The sequence below is a fragment of the Leuresthes tenuis genome, unplaced genomic scaffold, assembly GCF_036924035.1.
Source record: "Leuresthes tenuis unplaced genomic scaffold, fLeuTen1.0.hap1 SCAF_9, whole genome shotgun sequence".
Lineage (NCBI taxonomy): Eukaryota > Metazoa > Chordata > Actinopteri > Atheriniformes > Atherinopsidae > Leuresthes > Leuresthes tenuis.
The window spans coordinates 11,282,762-11,301,254 of NW_027325363.1; the positions used below are offsets into that span (position 1 = coordinate 11,282,762).

General features: G+C 40.4%; 1 protein-coding gene across 3 annotated transcripts in view; it reads left to right on the forward strand.

The window, feature by feature from the left end:
• Nucleotides 1-672: 672 nt before the first annotated feature.
• The window catches only part of LOC140314194 (CD166 antigen homolog A-like), a 40,434-nt gene continuing 22,613 nt past the window's right edge, over nucleotides 673-18,493 (forward strand). For all 3 annotated transcript variants that reach the window (XM_072392299.1, XM_072392300.1, XM_072392301.1), the window contains exon 1: nucleotides 673-939. In XM_072392299.1, coding sequence (XP_072248400.1) covers nucleotides 882-939 — 58 coding nt within the window. In that variant the 5' untranslated portion in view covers nucleotides 673-881. The remainder of the gene's footprint in view (nucleotides 940-18,493) is intronic.

An 18,493-nucleotide genomic window follows, 5' to 3' on the forward strand; every position in this document is an offset into this window, starting at 1 on the left:
TACTGCTTATGTATGTGTGCAGCATTAATGGAACCACATCTGGAATTTCTATATTTAATCTCTGGTTACATGACATGACTCTCAGTATTGTGACATTGAAAGCCAGTTGACAGAAAACTGTTTTTTGATTTGTGATTAGTCTTTCAAATGTAGAAAAATAGTTTTCTTGTCCACCCTCTTTTCCTCCTTTAAATCCCTAAACTGAGTAGTTTAATGACAAGCTTTAGACAGCTAAAAAGTGTGAAAATGACACCTTGGTGTGTTTCTTTGACATAACAAAAGGATTTAGTCAAAAACTAATTTATCTGCGTCTAAATCCTGCTCTCAGGCTGGTTAAGTTTTGAATGCAGGTGGAAGGTTTGTTTAAATTTGAGATGATGCTTGATTCAAGGTTTCTCTTTGTACGCAAGTGTACTTGCGAGTGTGTGTGTGTGTGCAAAGTGAGAATGAGGGTGCATGTATGACGGTGCATGGGAGAGAAAATGAGGAGCTTGAGATGAGAGTAAAGGGGCGAGTGGAGGAGGGATCTTAAAGAAAAAGGTGGGGTGGGGTTCACTTGTGTATGGGAGAGAGGAAGGGAGGAGGTGTGGGGGTGGAAGGGTATCGGGGGGCGGAGCTGCAGACTGTATCCTCCGCCCTCGCGCTCGTCTGTGAGCCCCTCGCAATTACCTGTTCCACCAGAACTGATGTGAGCGCGAGTTGGAGAGCGCATGCCACGTTGGAGGAAGAGCCTAAATTGAACTGAACTGCTTTCACAGCTTCAGGCGCGCGAAGACTATCTAATTTAATCCACCTGTTAATAAAGCAACTCAAGTCTGTTTTTACCTCTACAAACCTCTGAATCAAGCAGAGCCGGCTGAGGATCTGTGAAACTCGCAAGGATGCACTTGTCCGCCAGCTGCGTGTGTGCCCTCCTCATCAGCGCGCTCTTCTGCCAAGGTAAGCCATTGTCTCGATAACTGGGCAGTGGAGGCGGCGGAAGCCTCAGGTAAACGGCGAGAGTCCCTGCAGATGCCTCCACAACTTCAGCCCGGCTTATCGACCACAGTTTTCACTGATAAGTTTCTTTGGCTTCGTACAGTTTCTGTTAGTTTTCAGTCATAGATGCGTTATTAACGTGGTTGCGTATGTGTATAATAGGGTTGACTTCCCCTCCCTTTTGTGAATAAAAATGAATTGCTGATGTTGTAGACCATCTGTGATACATTGGTCACCTCCGTTCTAAATCTAAAACTCTAAAGAGCTAAAAAAAAAAAATCAATGCCAAATAGTTTTATAACTCCTCTCACCTCATTAGGAGGCTCGTTATACGGTATAAGAAGAAATTCCTGCCCAAATAATAAAAAAAGTGACTTTTTCTGTGTATGAACTGCTTATCTGCCCATTCTATGTGAGGTCATCATCCCCAAGCCTTGCCATGATGTCATTACCATGAGTCATTTTGTCATATTTTCTGCTGTTAACAAGGAGGCTGCTGAGCTGAAGGCTGCTGCTTTTCTGTATGATTTATCATAATTGTGGGCTGCCTATGCGAGGAATGCATACCTTACAGGCTGTGTCTAGTAATTACACACAGGATATTGGCAGTTGCAATGGGTTGTGCAAGTGAATGGGCCCAAGTTTTAGTGAGTTGATTTAAAACATTGGATATGAATCCAATGCAGCAACCATGTATTAGTGGGTAGTGATTACTTTTCCTTTAGTGTTTCATCGTGTGTGTGTGTGTGTATGGGTTTTGTTTGCGTGTCTGCTGCAGATGTTTTGTAGCTTTAGGAATTGAAGGTCTCTTTGTAGATTTCCATATTGTGTGCTTAGTCAGGCCACAGGTAGCAGCACCATGTGTTCTCATCACTCAGTCAGGCTAAAAGCATAACCATAAGCTCAGTACACTTCCTGGGATAGGAAAAGGGCGGGGAAGTTGATCCCACTGTGCTCCCCTTCGCCTCGTCACACTACAGTGGCGCCTGTTGTTGTAAATTAACACCATGCAGCACCTTTCAGTCAAGCTCAGGTGGTTTGTTTGAGAGGAAACGAACAACCCTTTTAAGGTGTTTTTACACCGCTGTGCTGCTGCAGTGCTGTGTGCTTGAGAGTGGAGGAGAGTGCTCTGAGTTGGTAATGAGGGTTGACTTTATGGTCATCTGCACTGCTGTGTGTTCACTGATGGCCTAAACATGTGTGTTTGCTTACAAGATGGTGAGAAGAAGAGTGCAAAAGGGTGAACTCTTGCCAGTTTGGTCAATAGAGACAGTAGGGTTTAGAGTTTTGGATTTAGAAAAAAAAAAAAACCCTCCTAAAAACAAGCTTATGGTTTTTTTAATCTGAAAAGATGAGATAACTATCAGCCAACGCTTTGACTGGGAAAGGTGAAACGTGGCAGCTGCCAGATACAGCAGAAAAAACAGTTAGTCCTGGAACAAATAGTCCATAAAGATGCATCTGTTTTTTTGTTCACTCCTTGACTCCACCCCCCCCACCCCCCTCCCTCACTGCCCCTCCCGAGCAGACAGACAAGCGCCCGCTGTCACAGCTGGTATTACTTGTCAGGCAAGTGGGGCTCTCCTTTTTGCTAATGGACTAATCTCTTGTGTAGGGGGTCACCCAATTTCACCTGAGATTCATTCACTCGCCACTCTTTCATCTCTAACTAGGTTATGTCAGGACTTGCCTGGTGAATGTTGTGATGTTAATTCACAGGAAAAGGAGGGAACAGCTTTAATTGCATGTTTGGTTTACATGTATCTTTTTGCGAGGTGTATTTGTGCGCTCTCTGTCTCGTTTGAAGACTGTTTGCAGTTCTTTCCTCTTTGAAAGAGATTTCTTTGTTACTTGCAAAGTATTGTGTTCCTTCATGCAGAATTCAGACGCAGCCATGAGAAGTGTGGCTGCTGAAGTGAATCGTGGCTTTGAATCGAAATCCTGCATCTTTACTTCATTCTAGACTTTCACTTTAACCCTTCATCCCTTCCAACAACTATGTATTGATTGCATTTTTGAAATGGCATGCTGACTATTTGGAGAGCATAATGAAATAATCAATTCAAGATTGAATAAATGTAAGAAAACAAGCAGATCTGCTCAACTTAAAGGAACAAATCGGGCTTTGAAACTTTTTTAATCTGACTAACAGCATTTTAAAATAACAAAGGGAACAAACCTTCTATTAATCAACTGTTCTTCATACTTTTTATAATAGGAGTGCTTGAAATTCCCCCAAATGTGACATCTATACAAGTTATTATCCTGCTGGATGCTTAACCCAAATTTGGCAGCTCATAATATCTCTGAAAAGGCTCTAAAGGACTCTTGGTCCTTTGTGTGGGCCAAGAGTGTGAAGTGGAGCTTTTTCTCGTATCGCACAGTTAGTACACTTGTGTTTTGGATTCAAAAGACCACATACAAAGTGACACAAACGCTATTACTCACCCTAGAAGCACAAAGCAAGTGAGATATGAGAAAGAGACAGATGTTCGCTGAGGAGAATGAGCTTATTTTTCTGCACCTTGTGCTCCTCTGGCCTTGATCGGAATAAGGAATGAGTTGAAGCCTGAGCAGAAGGCAGAGGTGCTGCTGATGGAGAGAAAAGGGAGGCTCCTTAAACAGGAGAGGCCTGTTCAGGCAGGCAAGGTCATACTGTAAATTAGAGCAGTATTTGGGTGGAGAGCGCAGTGTCATGTCCCATCAGGGGGTGCAGAATTCCTAACAGCGCCCCTGGCAGCAGCGCTTTATGGCCAGGATGTGAGCATCAAGCTTGATTAACTACTGTCATGCTAACTTTAGTTTGGAATTACAAGTGACCAAAAATAAAGGAGAGATAAATCTGAAAATAACTTGAAGATGTGATAACTTTAAGACGTGGATGTTGCCTGGTCTTTGATAAAGCACCAAAGAGCAGGTTTTATTGCACATTTGAAAGCAAGAAAGTTCTTTTTAGAGTCTATCGTTAACCTGCTCCACTTCTATGTGAAGAGAAGATGCTTTGGATGTGATTTTCTTAGAAATCAGGCCGATGCATCAGCTGGTCCCCAGAGAAATGATGCTTATAACATGTGCATCCTTACCATATGGTGTGCTGCCTTGGGCCTGCTCATTTATAGCGCGCACCTAGAATTAAAGGTGGACTAATCCATAGTTCTAGGTGGTGCGAATAAGGGCACAGTTATTAAAACTGATGTAACACAGCTCAATACAGACAGGCAGTAATGATTTCTTTTGGTCTTTGTCTTCCCTTACACGGCGAGTGTACACTTCTCTCCACCCCCAGCAGGACACTGAACAGGTGGAGGAGTGTTTGTTTTTTGAGGCTGTGAGGGAGAGGGAGTCTCTTTGTGATCCCTGTTTGTGTGTACAGTTGTTGAAAGAACAGCTTGTTCCCATCACTCACGTTAAGCCAAAAGATAACTTTAAGTCTCATTATTCATTAGTTTTTCATGTTCTAAAACACTGTGAGTACATTTCTAGATTTGTTGTAATATTATGTTTATTCCAACCGTCACCCTTATATTAGATGTAGCGAACTTCTACTGAGGAAATATGAGCCACCACATGAAGTCACACAGTTTCCTGCATGTCACAGAGAGCAATTCCCTCATTGCTGGACTCACCAAGCTGGGAGATGTATGAGTGTCTTTGCCTTCGGAAAATGAAAAGACTTGGGTGGCAAAAGTAATCACTCTCAGGCAATGACTCAATGAGGAAAAGGGTCCTTTGTTCGCCCGTGACAGTTTTACTCACAGGATTATCAGTAAAACAGCAGCAAGTGAATCTTAATTACACTTTGGTGATTGGCTCGCCCCACTTTCAGAGGCAGAATGTGAGACATATTCAATTTTTATAATCTAAGGTAAAATTGCCTCTTCAGCAGCCCATTTCTTGTGTAATTTACCGGTCAGGTTGAAAAAGATTGGTAGAATTTAGCACGCTATTGACTTTTTGTGGTTGCGGTGTCATAGCTTACGTGCTGAGATTCGATCATTTTAAAGGGAGTAAATGCTTTATGATGTTCTACTAAAAAGGTGTAACGTCTCAGTTTTCTTTTTGCCTTTTCCTTATGTTCCTAATCACACACAGCCTCGTTTCTTGCCTTGTTTCTTGCCTTGCAAAGTAATGGTTAGTTGTTATCCGAAGGGAGGGACCAGAGTTCTATTGTTTCAGCTTTAAAGAAAGCCCTAACAACAGGAGAGAGATGAGTGTGCTAAGCAGGGCTGCTTCCTTCTTTATGCGGGAATACTCCTATTGAAATGCATGAAGCTGGCCTTGGTTTTGGTGAAAGACGAACGGCAGTCTGAAATTGGGCAGCCCTTGTTTCGGGGACAAAAAAAGTGAGGTTGTTTCTGTCTTTTGTCATTGACGCATCCCCCAGCTTTCACTGGATTCCTGTGGACTCCTGCCGACTGTATTGTGAAACTGGCTCTTTTTAAACGAATGAGAGTATGATAGCGACTTCTTGCTCCCGCTCGTTTCTTTGTCATTAATATGGAACAGCACACACCCCTTGGAGAGGGCACAGCGTAGCTGCTGCCGGTTCCTGCACTTCACATGTGCAACCTGGAGGAGTGGGAGGGGAGGGGGAGTCCCCCCTCCATATGAAAAGCCTGTGGCCACACCCATCTTTAACAGGGCCTGGATCTTTGTTCAAATTCCCCATTAGAGTCATTGCACTGTTTTAATGAATTCTTTAAGTGGCCTCTATTATCTGAGATGGTAATGATTTGGCCCCTGAGAGTAGCTCAGGAATACAGCAAATTGGCACATGTATATATGGGAAACCGCTGGATGGGTGCTAATGCCACCTTTGTTTTGGTAAAGTACATTTAATGGGCTCCATTTTTCTCATTACAGTTTACCTTATAGATAAAATGGGACAAATCAGCACCACTGCTGACAGCAGAGTGTGTCAGTGGGTGTACCAGCTGCAGGCCCTTTTACTGGCCCATAAAAAGAGTCTGGGTGAACCTCTTATATTTGTGCCTACACTCCCATAAAGTCATTACTTCTGCCTATTTATGAGAGTCTCTCCATAAGACTGGCGCTCTCTTGTATCAAACCTTTATTTTGACTGTATCAGAGGTTCAAGAAAGTCAGGCAAGTTGACACAGCTTTTGTGCTATAGGTGAAACATTCATTTCAAGCCCTGGGGCAGCTACTAAAATGACTTGGAGTTTTGTCTTCCTTTTCATATCTGAATCATCCCGTGTTGGCGTCAAAGCTCTTTTTCAAAACACAGAAGTCGCTCTATTCATTCTGACGCAGTCTTGCCATTATTGTTTGATTCATGAAACACCGGGCTGCTGCCCATCATGTCCCGTGCTTGGGTCTCAACGGAGCAGATTTGTGTGGGCATTTGACCTCAGCATTCACATTCTTGCCATTCTGAAAGCTGGTTCTTTGTGTGGTGCTGATGTCCACCATCCTTCCTTCATAGACTGCTGTAGCAGTCTGAATTGCCTGAAGCTATCTCTGATTATACCGTCACAGTTGAACTTGTAGGAAACTGGAATTTTCATTCAGGGAGACTCTCTCTGAATGAGAAAGTACACGTATGATTTCAATTAAAAGCCTGTCACTCTGTTTGTTTCTAGGTAACAGACATGAAATGGATTAAAATGGTTAGCTCATCTCTTTGGGTCATTCAATACACTTCTGATTAATGTTTTATAAATTTGTAAATTTAGAATTGTGCTTCTGGGAAAAAACAACCATACACGCTCTCTTTAATTTCTCTTTGAATTTGACATTCTGTTAGGTTTGCTGTTGTAACACCTTTAAGCCAAGTGTTGAAATACGTCTTTGATAAAAGCTGATAATGTTTTAACAAAAGAAGCTAAACATTTTGATATATTTACCTAAAATAAGTCAGCATGTCAATTATCTCAAAACAATTAGATGCAACAATTATACAAAAGTTGTAGTCACAATGAGATAATTAGCTGGGAGAAGCTAAAATTGTTGGGAAAAGATTGAAACACCCAGCTATATAAATCATAATCCCTTTCTCCTTCTTCTTTTCAAAGCAAGTCCTATTTGCATTCCAGTCTATGAAAAGTTAAGACTTCCTCTCTGGCCTCAGGGCACGTCCTTCCTAATGTGAAACTGCTTGGAAAAAGCATGGTTAAATGGGAGGAAATGTAATCCTCACAACAGCTTTAAGTGACTTGAGTTTGTCTCATCAGTAGCACTGGCAGCACGGCGTCTTCTCATTCAACTTCAGTTTTAATTCAAAGAAGTCAAGTAGTGTCTTTTTGGATGGCAATTACCCCACAAGCGATGCTTTGGCAGATGCTTGAGTTGTGGATGTGTTAGATGTTTCCTGATAAAAAAAACTCTCTATTGCTGTTAAGTATTTAGCTGCTCCACTGCCAGACCTTATGAGCGAGGTGAAGAGATGCTTGCCTGGTAATTGGATGCAAAACTTAATTTTTTAATGGGACATCTTAAGAGGTCAGTAGCCTTGGGGAATTTCTAAGCATTACGCACCCCACAGGTCCGATTTACACACACATTTTCAAAGAGATGTCTTTTATTGCAAATTAATATAAGGAGCTAATTTTGTATCTCTCTAGCGTCACTGTGACTCGACTGCAAAGTGGTCACAAAAGAAAACAGCAGGGGGGTTTGATAGTAAACTCAAGCAGCTTGTTAGCACAGGACCCTGTCACATAAAACTTGCAATATTACTCTGCCTGGCTCATCTGTAGATAGAGAATGTTGCTCAATTAACTTGAAATTACCTAATTCCTAGGAATAAAGATACCATAACCTGTGCCGCTGCCTCTAATTGTTAGTAGATGGGAAAGAAGAGGTGAGACATTATTTGCTCATCTTCTCATGATCATAAGTTTAATTCAGTGTAAGACCGCCAAGAAAGCCTAGAGTGAAAACTACGCAGAATAATGCCACATGTAGGGGGAAACAGCTCAGATTTTTTACTTTTTTAACAAGGAAATCTCAGGATTACTTGTGTTATTGTTGAGGTCTTGCCGGAGCATGCTCATCACGCTCATATAAACAGAGCCAATACAAACAGGAACTCCAAACATCACAGCCACAATTTGTTCTAACAGGCACGTTGTTTTTTTTTTCAGGCAATAATATTTCCCATCAGGTCTTTTTTTAAAAAAAAAAGAAAAAAAAAAGTGGATGAATCTGTCTGCTCAGGGCTACATTTCTTCACGCGTCATGCTTGAATGAATACATTTCTTATTGAAATGTCTTGTAGTTAATGCATTTTCATGTCTCTAGCTATTACATCTGCTGGCGTGTATGTTCATTATATTAACAACTCACAAAGATAGTGATGACCTGCAAGAACTTATTTTTGTTAATGTTGTTTGAGTCTTTTAGTCAACTCTGCCTTGAGCTGCATGCTAAGATGCTTTTCAGGCTTTAGTCATAAAAGACAAACTGATGCTGAAAGTACTTTATTGAAAGCGATATCAACAGTTGTCTGGACCAGGCCTTGAACTAATGATTATTTTGACTGTACCTTAATATAAGTATTTCTTTGACTAACTGATCAGAGAATAGCAAAAAGGGAATCTCCCGTTTCCATTTCCATTGAGACACCAGCCTCAGTTTTAAAGAGTAAATTACCTGTAACTTACACCTGTTCCATCATTAGACTTGAGTTAAAGTAGTTATATATGAAACAGTTGACATATTTACTTGATATGTGATGGATTGACTTGCTCACTGCGGTTAATATTAGTCCTGCTGCTGAAAAGAGATGCTCAGCTGAAACTGAAGTGAACGTACAACTCACTAACTTTACGACAGCTGGTATTTAAAGCCGTGGCTAAACTATTGACAATATACGTAATTAATTTTTTTTATGTTGTTGGAAGTGCATTTCAGAATGTGGATGCTCATTAGCAACATTAGTGGCTACAGCTACTCTCAGCAAGAGGACACCCTAGGTTAGCATAGTTTCTGCTGCAAATCTTCAACATGAGTTCATCAGTGTAGCTTATACTGTTAGCACAGCTGGGCTGGTGACTTATTTTATACATGAACCACAAGGAATTGTACTTGTTTTATAGATATGTGAGTTATAAGCAGTTAGCAAGTATACAGTTGATTCCAACTCATTGAACAGTAAGAGGCTCCACCTGATGGAGCAACCTGGTACTACTGCGTATCTTTTTTACACATTTTGTGACATTTAATCTTAGAGTTCATTTAGTTTTGTCTTGTTAACCGATATATGTATAATCAATTGAATTATTGACCATAATATGTCGATTAACGTTTGCTTGTTAAGTTTACAAATAGCGGTAATCAACTTTTTTGAGGTTATCTTTGCAAATAGCGGTAATCAACTTTTTTGGGGTTATCTTTGCAAATTTTGAGGTTATTCAAGATAAACTTTTAACTTGGCTGTGGCAGACAATCGTCTCACACCACCAGTGTCAGTGCTGTTAAATGATTGATTGCTAGATTACTGTTTTCTTTATTTCAAGGACTCGTTATAATTTTTAGCTACAACACTAAAAAGTTCAAAGTGTGATGTCTCATGATGAAAATAACCTCTTTATTTCAGAAACTCAAATGTCTGCACACAATTTAGTGGCTGTCCAGTTACCACGACCCTCCAACAGACATGTAAATCTGCATCATTCATATTTGGTCAAAGTCAGGAAGGTATTCCTAGTTATTAGAGGTGTTTTTGTTTGGTTACAAATAGTTGACAGACTTCTCTGGCCTTTCATGAGAGCTCATGCCCCTGAGCTTTTGCTTTTATCTGACCCTGCAGTAGAGGCAGATCTTTGTTTCAAAGAACTCTCATAACACTGTGTTGACTCAGTCTGCTCGAAGGGGGAAAGTGTGTGGAATAGTTCCATGGAGGCTGAGCTCTTAAGGCAACACTGCAGATATTTCAGCGCTGGTACATCTTTGTTTATTGACAGTTTTCTTTTTTTTTGTGAAGTGATGTTTTACTGCAGTCAAAATAGTTCACTATCAGATGAATCTGTAGGGCTTTTGCTGCTCATGTTTGGGATGCAGTGCACAGGACATGAGTCAGAGGGGAGTGGTGAAACCGTGCAACAACAACAAGGCTCATGGTTAAAAGCACTTACCTTGATGCATGGCTTCTCCTCATGTCATGATGGAAGAAGAAAATTTAATAGCCACCGCTAATGAAATTATTAAAGGTCCTGGGTACCCAGAGTGACTGTGATATATGCTGAATTACATAAACTGAGATTGGTTATCTCATTCTACAGAAACAAAAGGAAGGCATAGACAAAAGATCAACATTGGGTTTGTTGTGGCAGTTTTATTCCTTTTGTGTCTTAGAGAGGAAACGTAATTGGTGACGTTGTCATTTAAAAGACTGGATAACTCAAGCAAAAAAAAAAAGAAAAAAAAGAATCCTTCATAGGAAACTTTTGGCGCCATTGAAACTCATGCTAGTAAAGCCTTCAAGCCAATTCCAGTTCACAGTCATCCCGCCATGTAAATCTGAAAGTCCTGAAGTTAAAGCAGGAGTAACGGTGCATGTTAATCGTGAGCCTTTCACAGTGCTCCATCAAAGCAGACGGTGGTCCGTGGGTATTAGATGTGAGCCACAGAGTTTTGATGTGCACGCAGGTACATAATCCTTTGTATGCATTATCTGCATTCCGCGTATTCCTCCCACCAGTCTCTGCTCTGTTTAGCCAGCAGAGGCTTTAGGAACCCCCTAGAGCCAAAAGCTGAAGCAGGACACAATTTGAAACCATAACACCAACCAGGCTTTTTTGTAATGGAGAGTGCTGCTTGCTCTGTTTCACAGTGAAGGGTTAGAAGGTCAGCTCCGTCATTATGAGTGCTCAACAGCTTACACACGACATTCTGCTCAACTAATGTGAGAGTATGAGCTTCGCCTCAGCAATTACAGAGAGTCATCTGCTGAACAAATGAGAATATCTACCTGCTAATGTTTTCTGTTGTTTAACAAGGCAGACATCATTAATACGCTGAAAGAAGTTCTGTCTGTTAAATAAAACCATTGCACAGATTTCCATAAATCATCTGATTTAAATTTGGAAAATTACTCCACACATTATGCAGAGTCTAATGAAGCACTTAAAGGTTGATTAATAGAGACAATATTGTTTGCCCTTGTAGAAAAGCGAAGGGCTCTGGCCTGGTTTTCTTCTCTATTATTTCACTGTCCTGCTCACGGGTGCATGTGGTTTTGTTGCAAGGATCCATTTACCCTCAACGGGAGCCTGTTGTGGCAGCAGTTTTGATTGGTATCCTCGGGCACAACACGATATGTAATATGGCCATACAGATAGCATAATAGTAAACACAACTGCTCCCGCATGACCAAGAGGGTACATTTGTTCAAAAGCATTCTCTGCCAAGGAAGGTGTGGGGGCAGGGACTGACTGGGTGGGGCTGCTTTTACAGCAGAGGCAGCACTCATGCAGACAGACCTGCTTGAGCTTGAACAAAAGCTGGTTGCAGTTGTGCAAATAGTTGAATCTGTGGCCGCCAGCTGAACTAATATCTCAAAAAGAAAAAAAATAGCAATTCATTGAATTCGCAACCAGGAGGAGGAGGGGGCTCTCAGTCTGATGGTTCCATGGATGTCTTGACATTCCAACGGAGCCACTGTCTGTTTTCAGTATGTTGTACATGAGGGTCTTGGTGAGGGCTGTAACTAACTGTTATTTTCAGTACAGATATGTGCTGTCATATCAGAGATGATGAGGAAAACAGCAGCACGTCAATATATCTTCCCAAAGGTCCTTAGCAAAAACGCAAAAAAAATAATGGGTCAAAGATTGTTTGACATTTCCACTTGATAAATCTTTTTTTTTGTGTGACTTTACTGGCCCAACAAAAAAAAATCGATCTCTAATAATTTACCTTTTGTCACATTGCAAGCATGAATGCCAACTAGTCCCAGCTTGTCAAACAAGAATTTTCTGCCGTTTTTTTGTATATTGTTATGAATTATCTGCATTTATAGAGCGCTTGTCTTGGATCTATAAAGTGTTTCTCGTTCATGCACTGGCTCCACACAATTTCATACGTATATCCTTATGCAGTTTGCAGCACTTAGTCTGCACTTCTTATTATATCCTATAATCACATAGCAAAGAACATGCTGAGGTGACATAGGGTTCTGTGTCCTGCCCAAGGACTTTTCAGCAAATCTGTTATAATGATACAATATGACTGAATGTTTTGCAATTCTAGCTTTTACTTAAAAAGAAAAAAAAAAGATTTTATACATCAAATCACTTTTCAATTAAACTACGGCTGCAGTCCAATACTTGTTATAGATCAGTGTTTTTTTGACATATTTGTACATCACATAATGGATGCTGGTGTTAAACTGAAAAAGGAAATTCATGCTGTCATTGTTTATCATCTTTCAGGAAATGTATTTGACAAACTAGCTGGCACTTAAGCAAGTGTCAGCTGCACCGGTAGACAAACTATGTGACGGCACGATTCCTAAATTATCACAAGCATCTTTTTTTGCTGATCTGTGAAAAATAAATACTAGGTAACATTTGCACTGATGAAATAGTAATTGGGCTACAGTGATGAGTCTTGACTGCAACAAGTGTCATCTGCAGTAAACTAATCGTTTTATTTTTATTTGTGACAACCATTTTCATCTATAAAGTGTTTTTTCTCACTCTCTAAAGGCAAAAGTGACTTATTTAGATTGCTTAGAGATCAATGAATTAGCCAAATGTTCCAGAACCGTCTTGCCTGTTTTTCTCCTGGTGCTGCAGCACCCCTTTAGCTATTAATAGACTGATTATAAGTGATGTTCAATCTGTAATCCATAGAGCGGACACTTACTGTGGAAGTCATTCCTGCTCTGGTTGGCTCGGTTGCTTCAGGCGAGTGAGGTTGGCAGGTCTATGGCCTTTATGCAAAAAAAAATGATACCTGCTGTCTGATGTGATACTTCATGAAGAGGCCTGGTGAAACGAGGAACGCTTTGATGTCAAGAAGGTTGTTTTGAGTGTGTCAGGAATATTTTAGAGCTGCATATTAACTCATTTGAATGAACCATGCTGAAAAGGGGGAATTTTTTAAGAACTTGAGGATTAGTTTTTTTTCATTTATATTTGATTATATCAGTTCAAACTCTCAGTAATTCAAAGAGAACTATGCTCATCAGTGTAAACAGTCACCCACTGCTGGCTGCATCTGCAGTATAACAGCATCCACTCCACTTCTGTAGCCCCTACATTTATTCTATCAGACGGCAAACATTTATTTTATCATCTCTGTGGCTGCATTTTTAAGCCCTAATTGGGCTGTTGATTATTCCCTATGATCGCTAGAGGAAAGGGTCTGTAATTTTAATTATACTGGCTAAAAATAGAGTTTTCAAACAGCAAGTCCTGCCCTCTGAGAAACTGCGAGCACTTATCTGGGCCTCATCTCAAATTCAAAAGAAGCACCAGGGGAGCACATGAACCATGCGATCAGATACCTGTTATCACAGATCTGGCTGCGAGTCTGTTTTTTTGTGCTGCAGTCCACAAAATATACAATAAGACCACGAATAAGAGCTGTTTTCTGGGCATGTGTTGCATCCCACTTTCTTTTCTACCAAACACCCAAAGCGTGACTGTGAGATTGTTTGTGTAATGTTGCTCATTATGCGTGCTAGAAACGTGCAAAGTTATGTTTCAGTGCTCCTGAAGCAGCTGGCTCAGTCTGTTTAGAGTTAGGAGAGAAAAAAAAAAGAAAAATCTCTTAAACTTAAACTACAAGCCAGTGTGATCAGAGCAGTGAGGCCGCATGTCGATGCAAGCCCATCTTCAGACACAGAAAGGCAGAGCAAATTTAATAAGGCTTGTAGGATCCTCCAGTTTAATAAAGTTTGAAGGCTCCTTAGCACACGATGAGGACGTTATCATGTTTAAATTACTGAGAAATAATTAAGAATGAACAACTTGAAATGGGAGTTAATAGACCACAGCCTTTCTATCTGTCGCACAGAGCCAATATTTGGAATAAACTCTCAAGTAAATTAAACAGATTTCGTTTTTGTGGTGCTTTTAAATACAGAGGTGAAAAGCAGAGTCAGAGTGGTCAATTGCACTTCAGTTTTATAGATGAAAACACTGAGCAGTATAAACTCGGTCACACAATTTATATATTAAGGTTGTTATTTTAGATGTTGAAAAGGTTTTAGAAGCACCTAACTGACCCATCTTTACGTTGCTATTTCTTTGAGGGAATTATGACTCAGTAAGACATTGTACGATCGTTTCCACGTCACAAGCCTAATTAAAGTTAGCCTTATCTCGGCAGCAGAAGGATTAAGGGTGAAAAATGCCCAGTTTTATATTTTCGGCAGGTTGAAATAGTTGGATAATCACCTTTTCCCTTGAGGTTTGCTTTGTCTATTTTTAGGAAATATTTTTGATGGTACAAGGGGTGGCGATTTGGGCTTTAACTTTTACGTGAGAGGCTCCATCATTGGGGCTGAGTTGAGACTTGTGGATCCATTATTCTCTGTGACAGTCTTTTATTGTCATGGTCGCTCAAGAGCCAGGCACTTGGGTGAGCTAATGCATGCTTTTCCGGAAACAAAAGCATGAAGTCATGTTTGCCACTGAAATGCATTAGGAAGGGTTAATGGATAAGCAGGAAGCGGTGGGACTGGGCTTTGTTAATGGCCTAATGGTGTCTTTAACGGTCCGTCATTAATGGGAGTTATTGGTGGACTTTGAGAGTCAGGACAGTGAGCTCTCCTTTGATGAGCCCCAAGTCTGCCCACAGGCATCTCACAGCCACCCTCCTTCCCTCCCAGGGTCCTGCGGCGTGCGCCCCTCAAATACATAATTCACAACATAATGGACATGATTTCAGAGTGCACTTACCACCCAATGGCTCCAGCCAGCTGTGATCATAGGAGCAATTCTTGCACCCGCGCACAGCTCGTCTGCTGATGCAATTTATGACATTTTTTAAGAGGTTTTTTCGCCGATACGCGTGTGGTCGAGTGTGTAGAGGAGAACATTTTAAAGACTAATCATTATGCAACAAGATCAATTTCTAGGAAATCTCGTGGAAAGTCATTTAGAGAGATAATCACCATTCAGTAATGTGCTTTTATCTTTCCTATCGGTCCTTCCTGCAGAAATATGTAGCAAAATGACTGTGATACTGTCAGTGATATATGCCCTGTGTAAAAAATGTAGGTCCTTTTTCACAGATACCAATATATGTGTGTTTTCATTCCTGATACTGTATAGAAATGGCCTTCATTATCATCATTATTTGTTCTTCTTTAACTTCAATGCCAACTAAAAGTTTTTTGTTGGAGTTCTTTTCATTTCAGCACAATCAAAGCTGAGTTGTCTGCTTTGATTGTGCTGTCAGCATGAACATCATTTATTAAGATGCTTGACAATGGTTCCCTTTTAAATTCTCATATTAAACTCCCTCACTAATCAAAGGGAAAAATGCAAGATGTTCTTGAACCTGTGGAAGTTTTTTCTTTTCTTTTTTTTCGTGGATGATATGAATCTTTGTTATGTCGGTTTTTTTCACCTTCAAAGCAGAAGTGAGATCAGTGTATACAGCACTCATGTATAAATCTGATATATGGGCTTTCTCTGCTGGAAATGAATGGCACAAGGTTTCAGGATTTTTTTTCTACCTGCCAGTCTGGGGCCCATCTTCTTGTTTGATGCTGTACTTCTCATTACCTTAGATAATAGGCCGAATGCAATGGGACATTATGTTGAAGTGTTTATTGCAGTCTCACTGAAATCGAATGGGAAGTGTTACAATCTGAAGCATCAACAAAAAGGAAGAGTATCTGTGCTTTTTAGTCCTTCAGCATTCTTCATTGCTCAGACAAAGTGATGCAGAGTGCAAATTATCATCCTTAATGCAGCAGAATGTATTGCAGGCAGAGAAAATCCTGTTTCCAGCTGCAGAACAGGACTGGTGTCTTTCTTTGCGCTTGTTTCAGTACTCATGCTGTTGTTCTCTCCACCTACACAAATAACCCGCAGCAGGTGCAAAGTGTCTCCACCTGTTCTCGCCGGATTGTCAACAGGTATTCTGGGAATTGCAGGAAATCACAGAAGCAGAAGCAAACAAGCCATGATATGAGTCATGTTCACCAGAATGTGTCACTCATGCTTTTAAAATGAACCTTAAAATACTAATAGTCTCAAAGAAAAAGAGGGTAAAAGATGGGGACTAGCCAAATCTGCAAACTTTGCCTTGTTTGAATTTAAAATTCCCCTTCAAATGATCTGAGTGATCAAATGGATTTCTATTATCAAAAAAAATGCCTCAGCGTTTCCAAGTGACATCATCTTTTTACAACTAAGAAAACCCACTCAGTGACAATAACCAGAAGTAAAGAAAATTACTTTCAAACAATCAAAACTGTTGTTTTACTAAATGACCCTATCTGTCTGCTTAGAAATAAATATTCTAATGGTCTTTAAAGCATCGCAGATCTGAAAACATCATGCATCTTTTGTGTGATAGCCAGTAATCACTCAAGGGGTTTAAATGCCTGGAAACAAACAAACAAAAAAAAAAACAATATCCTCCTCCTTCGTAAGCCCTCCTCTTTTTCTTTGTCCTCTCCTCTCAATCCCACATGAGAGGCAGAAGTAGCAACCCGATTCCTCTGGAGCAGGTCAGCACAGGTTCTGGGGCCTTCCTAGAAAAAAATCTGAAACCAGAGAAAAGAGAGGCAGCATTTCCAGTCACAAAGCAACAATGGGAACTCGACAGGTGAGACTGCAGGCAGTGCATTAGCCTTGTTCCCGCCTGCTGTGGTCCAGAGGTGTCTGTTGGCCACACATGACGCAAGTAACGAACATTTTCTTTGCTTCAGGGGAAGAGAAACTTCTCTATGTGTCTCTCTAGAAAATAAGTTTTTTTTTCACAGCAGGAGATACACTCTGTATCTGGCAAGAGAGGAGTTTAAAGCAGGTTAAGCCATTCATTGCTCAGGAAGTGTAAACATGCATTAAGAGCCCTGATGATGATAGTAAGTCTGTGTGCTTCTGCATTCGTATATTTTTTAAAACCTCTAACACCCACTTTAGATATGCATGTTGTGCCTGGAATACATTCAGAAGGGTCATGAATTCTGTGATTTGGAGTTGTGTTTTCCAAGCAAGAAGGCTTTGGTTGGTTTTGGAGCACAGTGGTCTCAAAATGTGTCCTTGTTGCTGGGGTGAGGGAGGGGAACCATAATGCTTTATAGACTCAGCCAAATAATACGGTGTGTTGCACACTCTACATAATTCTCTATTTGCTGTCCATCCACCTTCTTACAATAACACAGAACTGTTTAGCCTGGAGGTGAAAAACATGGCTCTCACTGTGTTGGCTGGAAATTGTGAGGAGTTTTTTACTTATTAATATGTCAGTCTGGATTATGAGGTTCTGTTTTGAACCAAAAGGTCAGTTGCAGTGCTGAGGCAATCAGTCGATTTGCAAAGTAGCTGGTAAACAGAAGATTTGATGGTTTTTTTTCAACAAATTAATAACTGTTAATGCTGTCTGTCTTCAAAGGGAAAAACGTTTAATTGTTTTTATATTATAGGTATTGTTAGCTGGATATATTTAGTTCCAGGCTGTTAGTGAGACACAAACAAGGAAACCTGAAGCGCCATCTTAGACTTGAACAAATTGTCACATCAAGTTACAAAAGTGAGGCAAAAGCTGCATGTAAAAAATAACTGACATCTCCCATGAGTTTGTGAACTACCATCTTAAAATCTCAACTTTAGCATTAAACTATAACTATCTTGGGTATTTGGAACCAGAAGTGACTTTCACATTCATTCAGTTATAGCACTCTGCTGTTACTCAAAGCTGCACAGTAACACACAACTGTAAGTCTAAGTACAATTTAATGAATTAATTCACCTGTAGTGCACTTTTTAACAATGAGGAAAAATGGCTATAGAGACCAAAATCATTTGTATACTAGGCCATAAACAAGTTTATTTTTACAGATCAACCATAACATTGTATGCATGATATATACTAGATCTTCCTCATACCACTAAAGAGCTCTGAACCACTTAGAATGGGGACATTTGGTGTTGTCTTGACTTGTGTGATGACCAATAATATTCGGTCGGTGCCAGGTGTCAAAGTAACATCCGTGTGAATATCAGGCTGTGTTGTAAAAAGATGAGCAGTGTTATCACAGGTAAAGTCTCATGTCTAATGGAAACTCACAACTAACAGTTTATCATCTGGGCCTCAAAGTTGCTCCTTCTCAGTAACTGCAGATCCCTCCCTCTTTATTCTTACTTCTCTGTCTGCAGTCTCTGTAACATAACAGCCATGTAAAGAGGCGTTGGAGTCCATGATATGTTCATGCAGCCATCTTTTGGTGAAACACATAAAACTACTCTCCCGATATTGCTGTTGTGTTGCGCTCCAAACTTGTCCCTTTTGTTTGCCAGTGATCTCACATTCACCATGAGAATTAGGGGAAGAAACAGTTTAAAAATCCTCTTCTTTTCTCTCT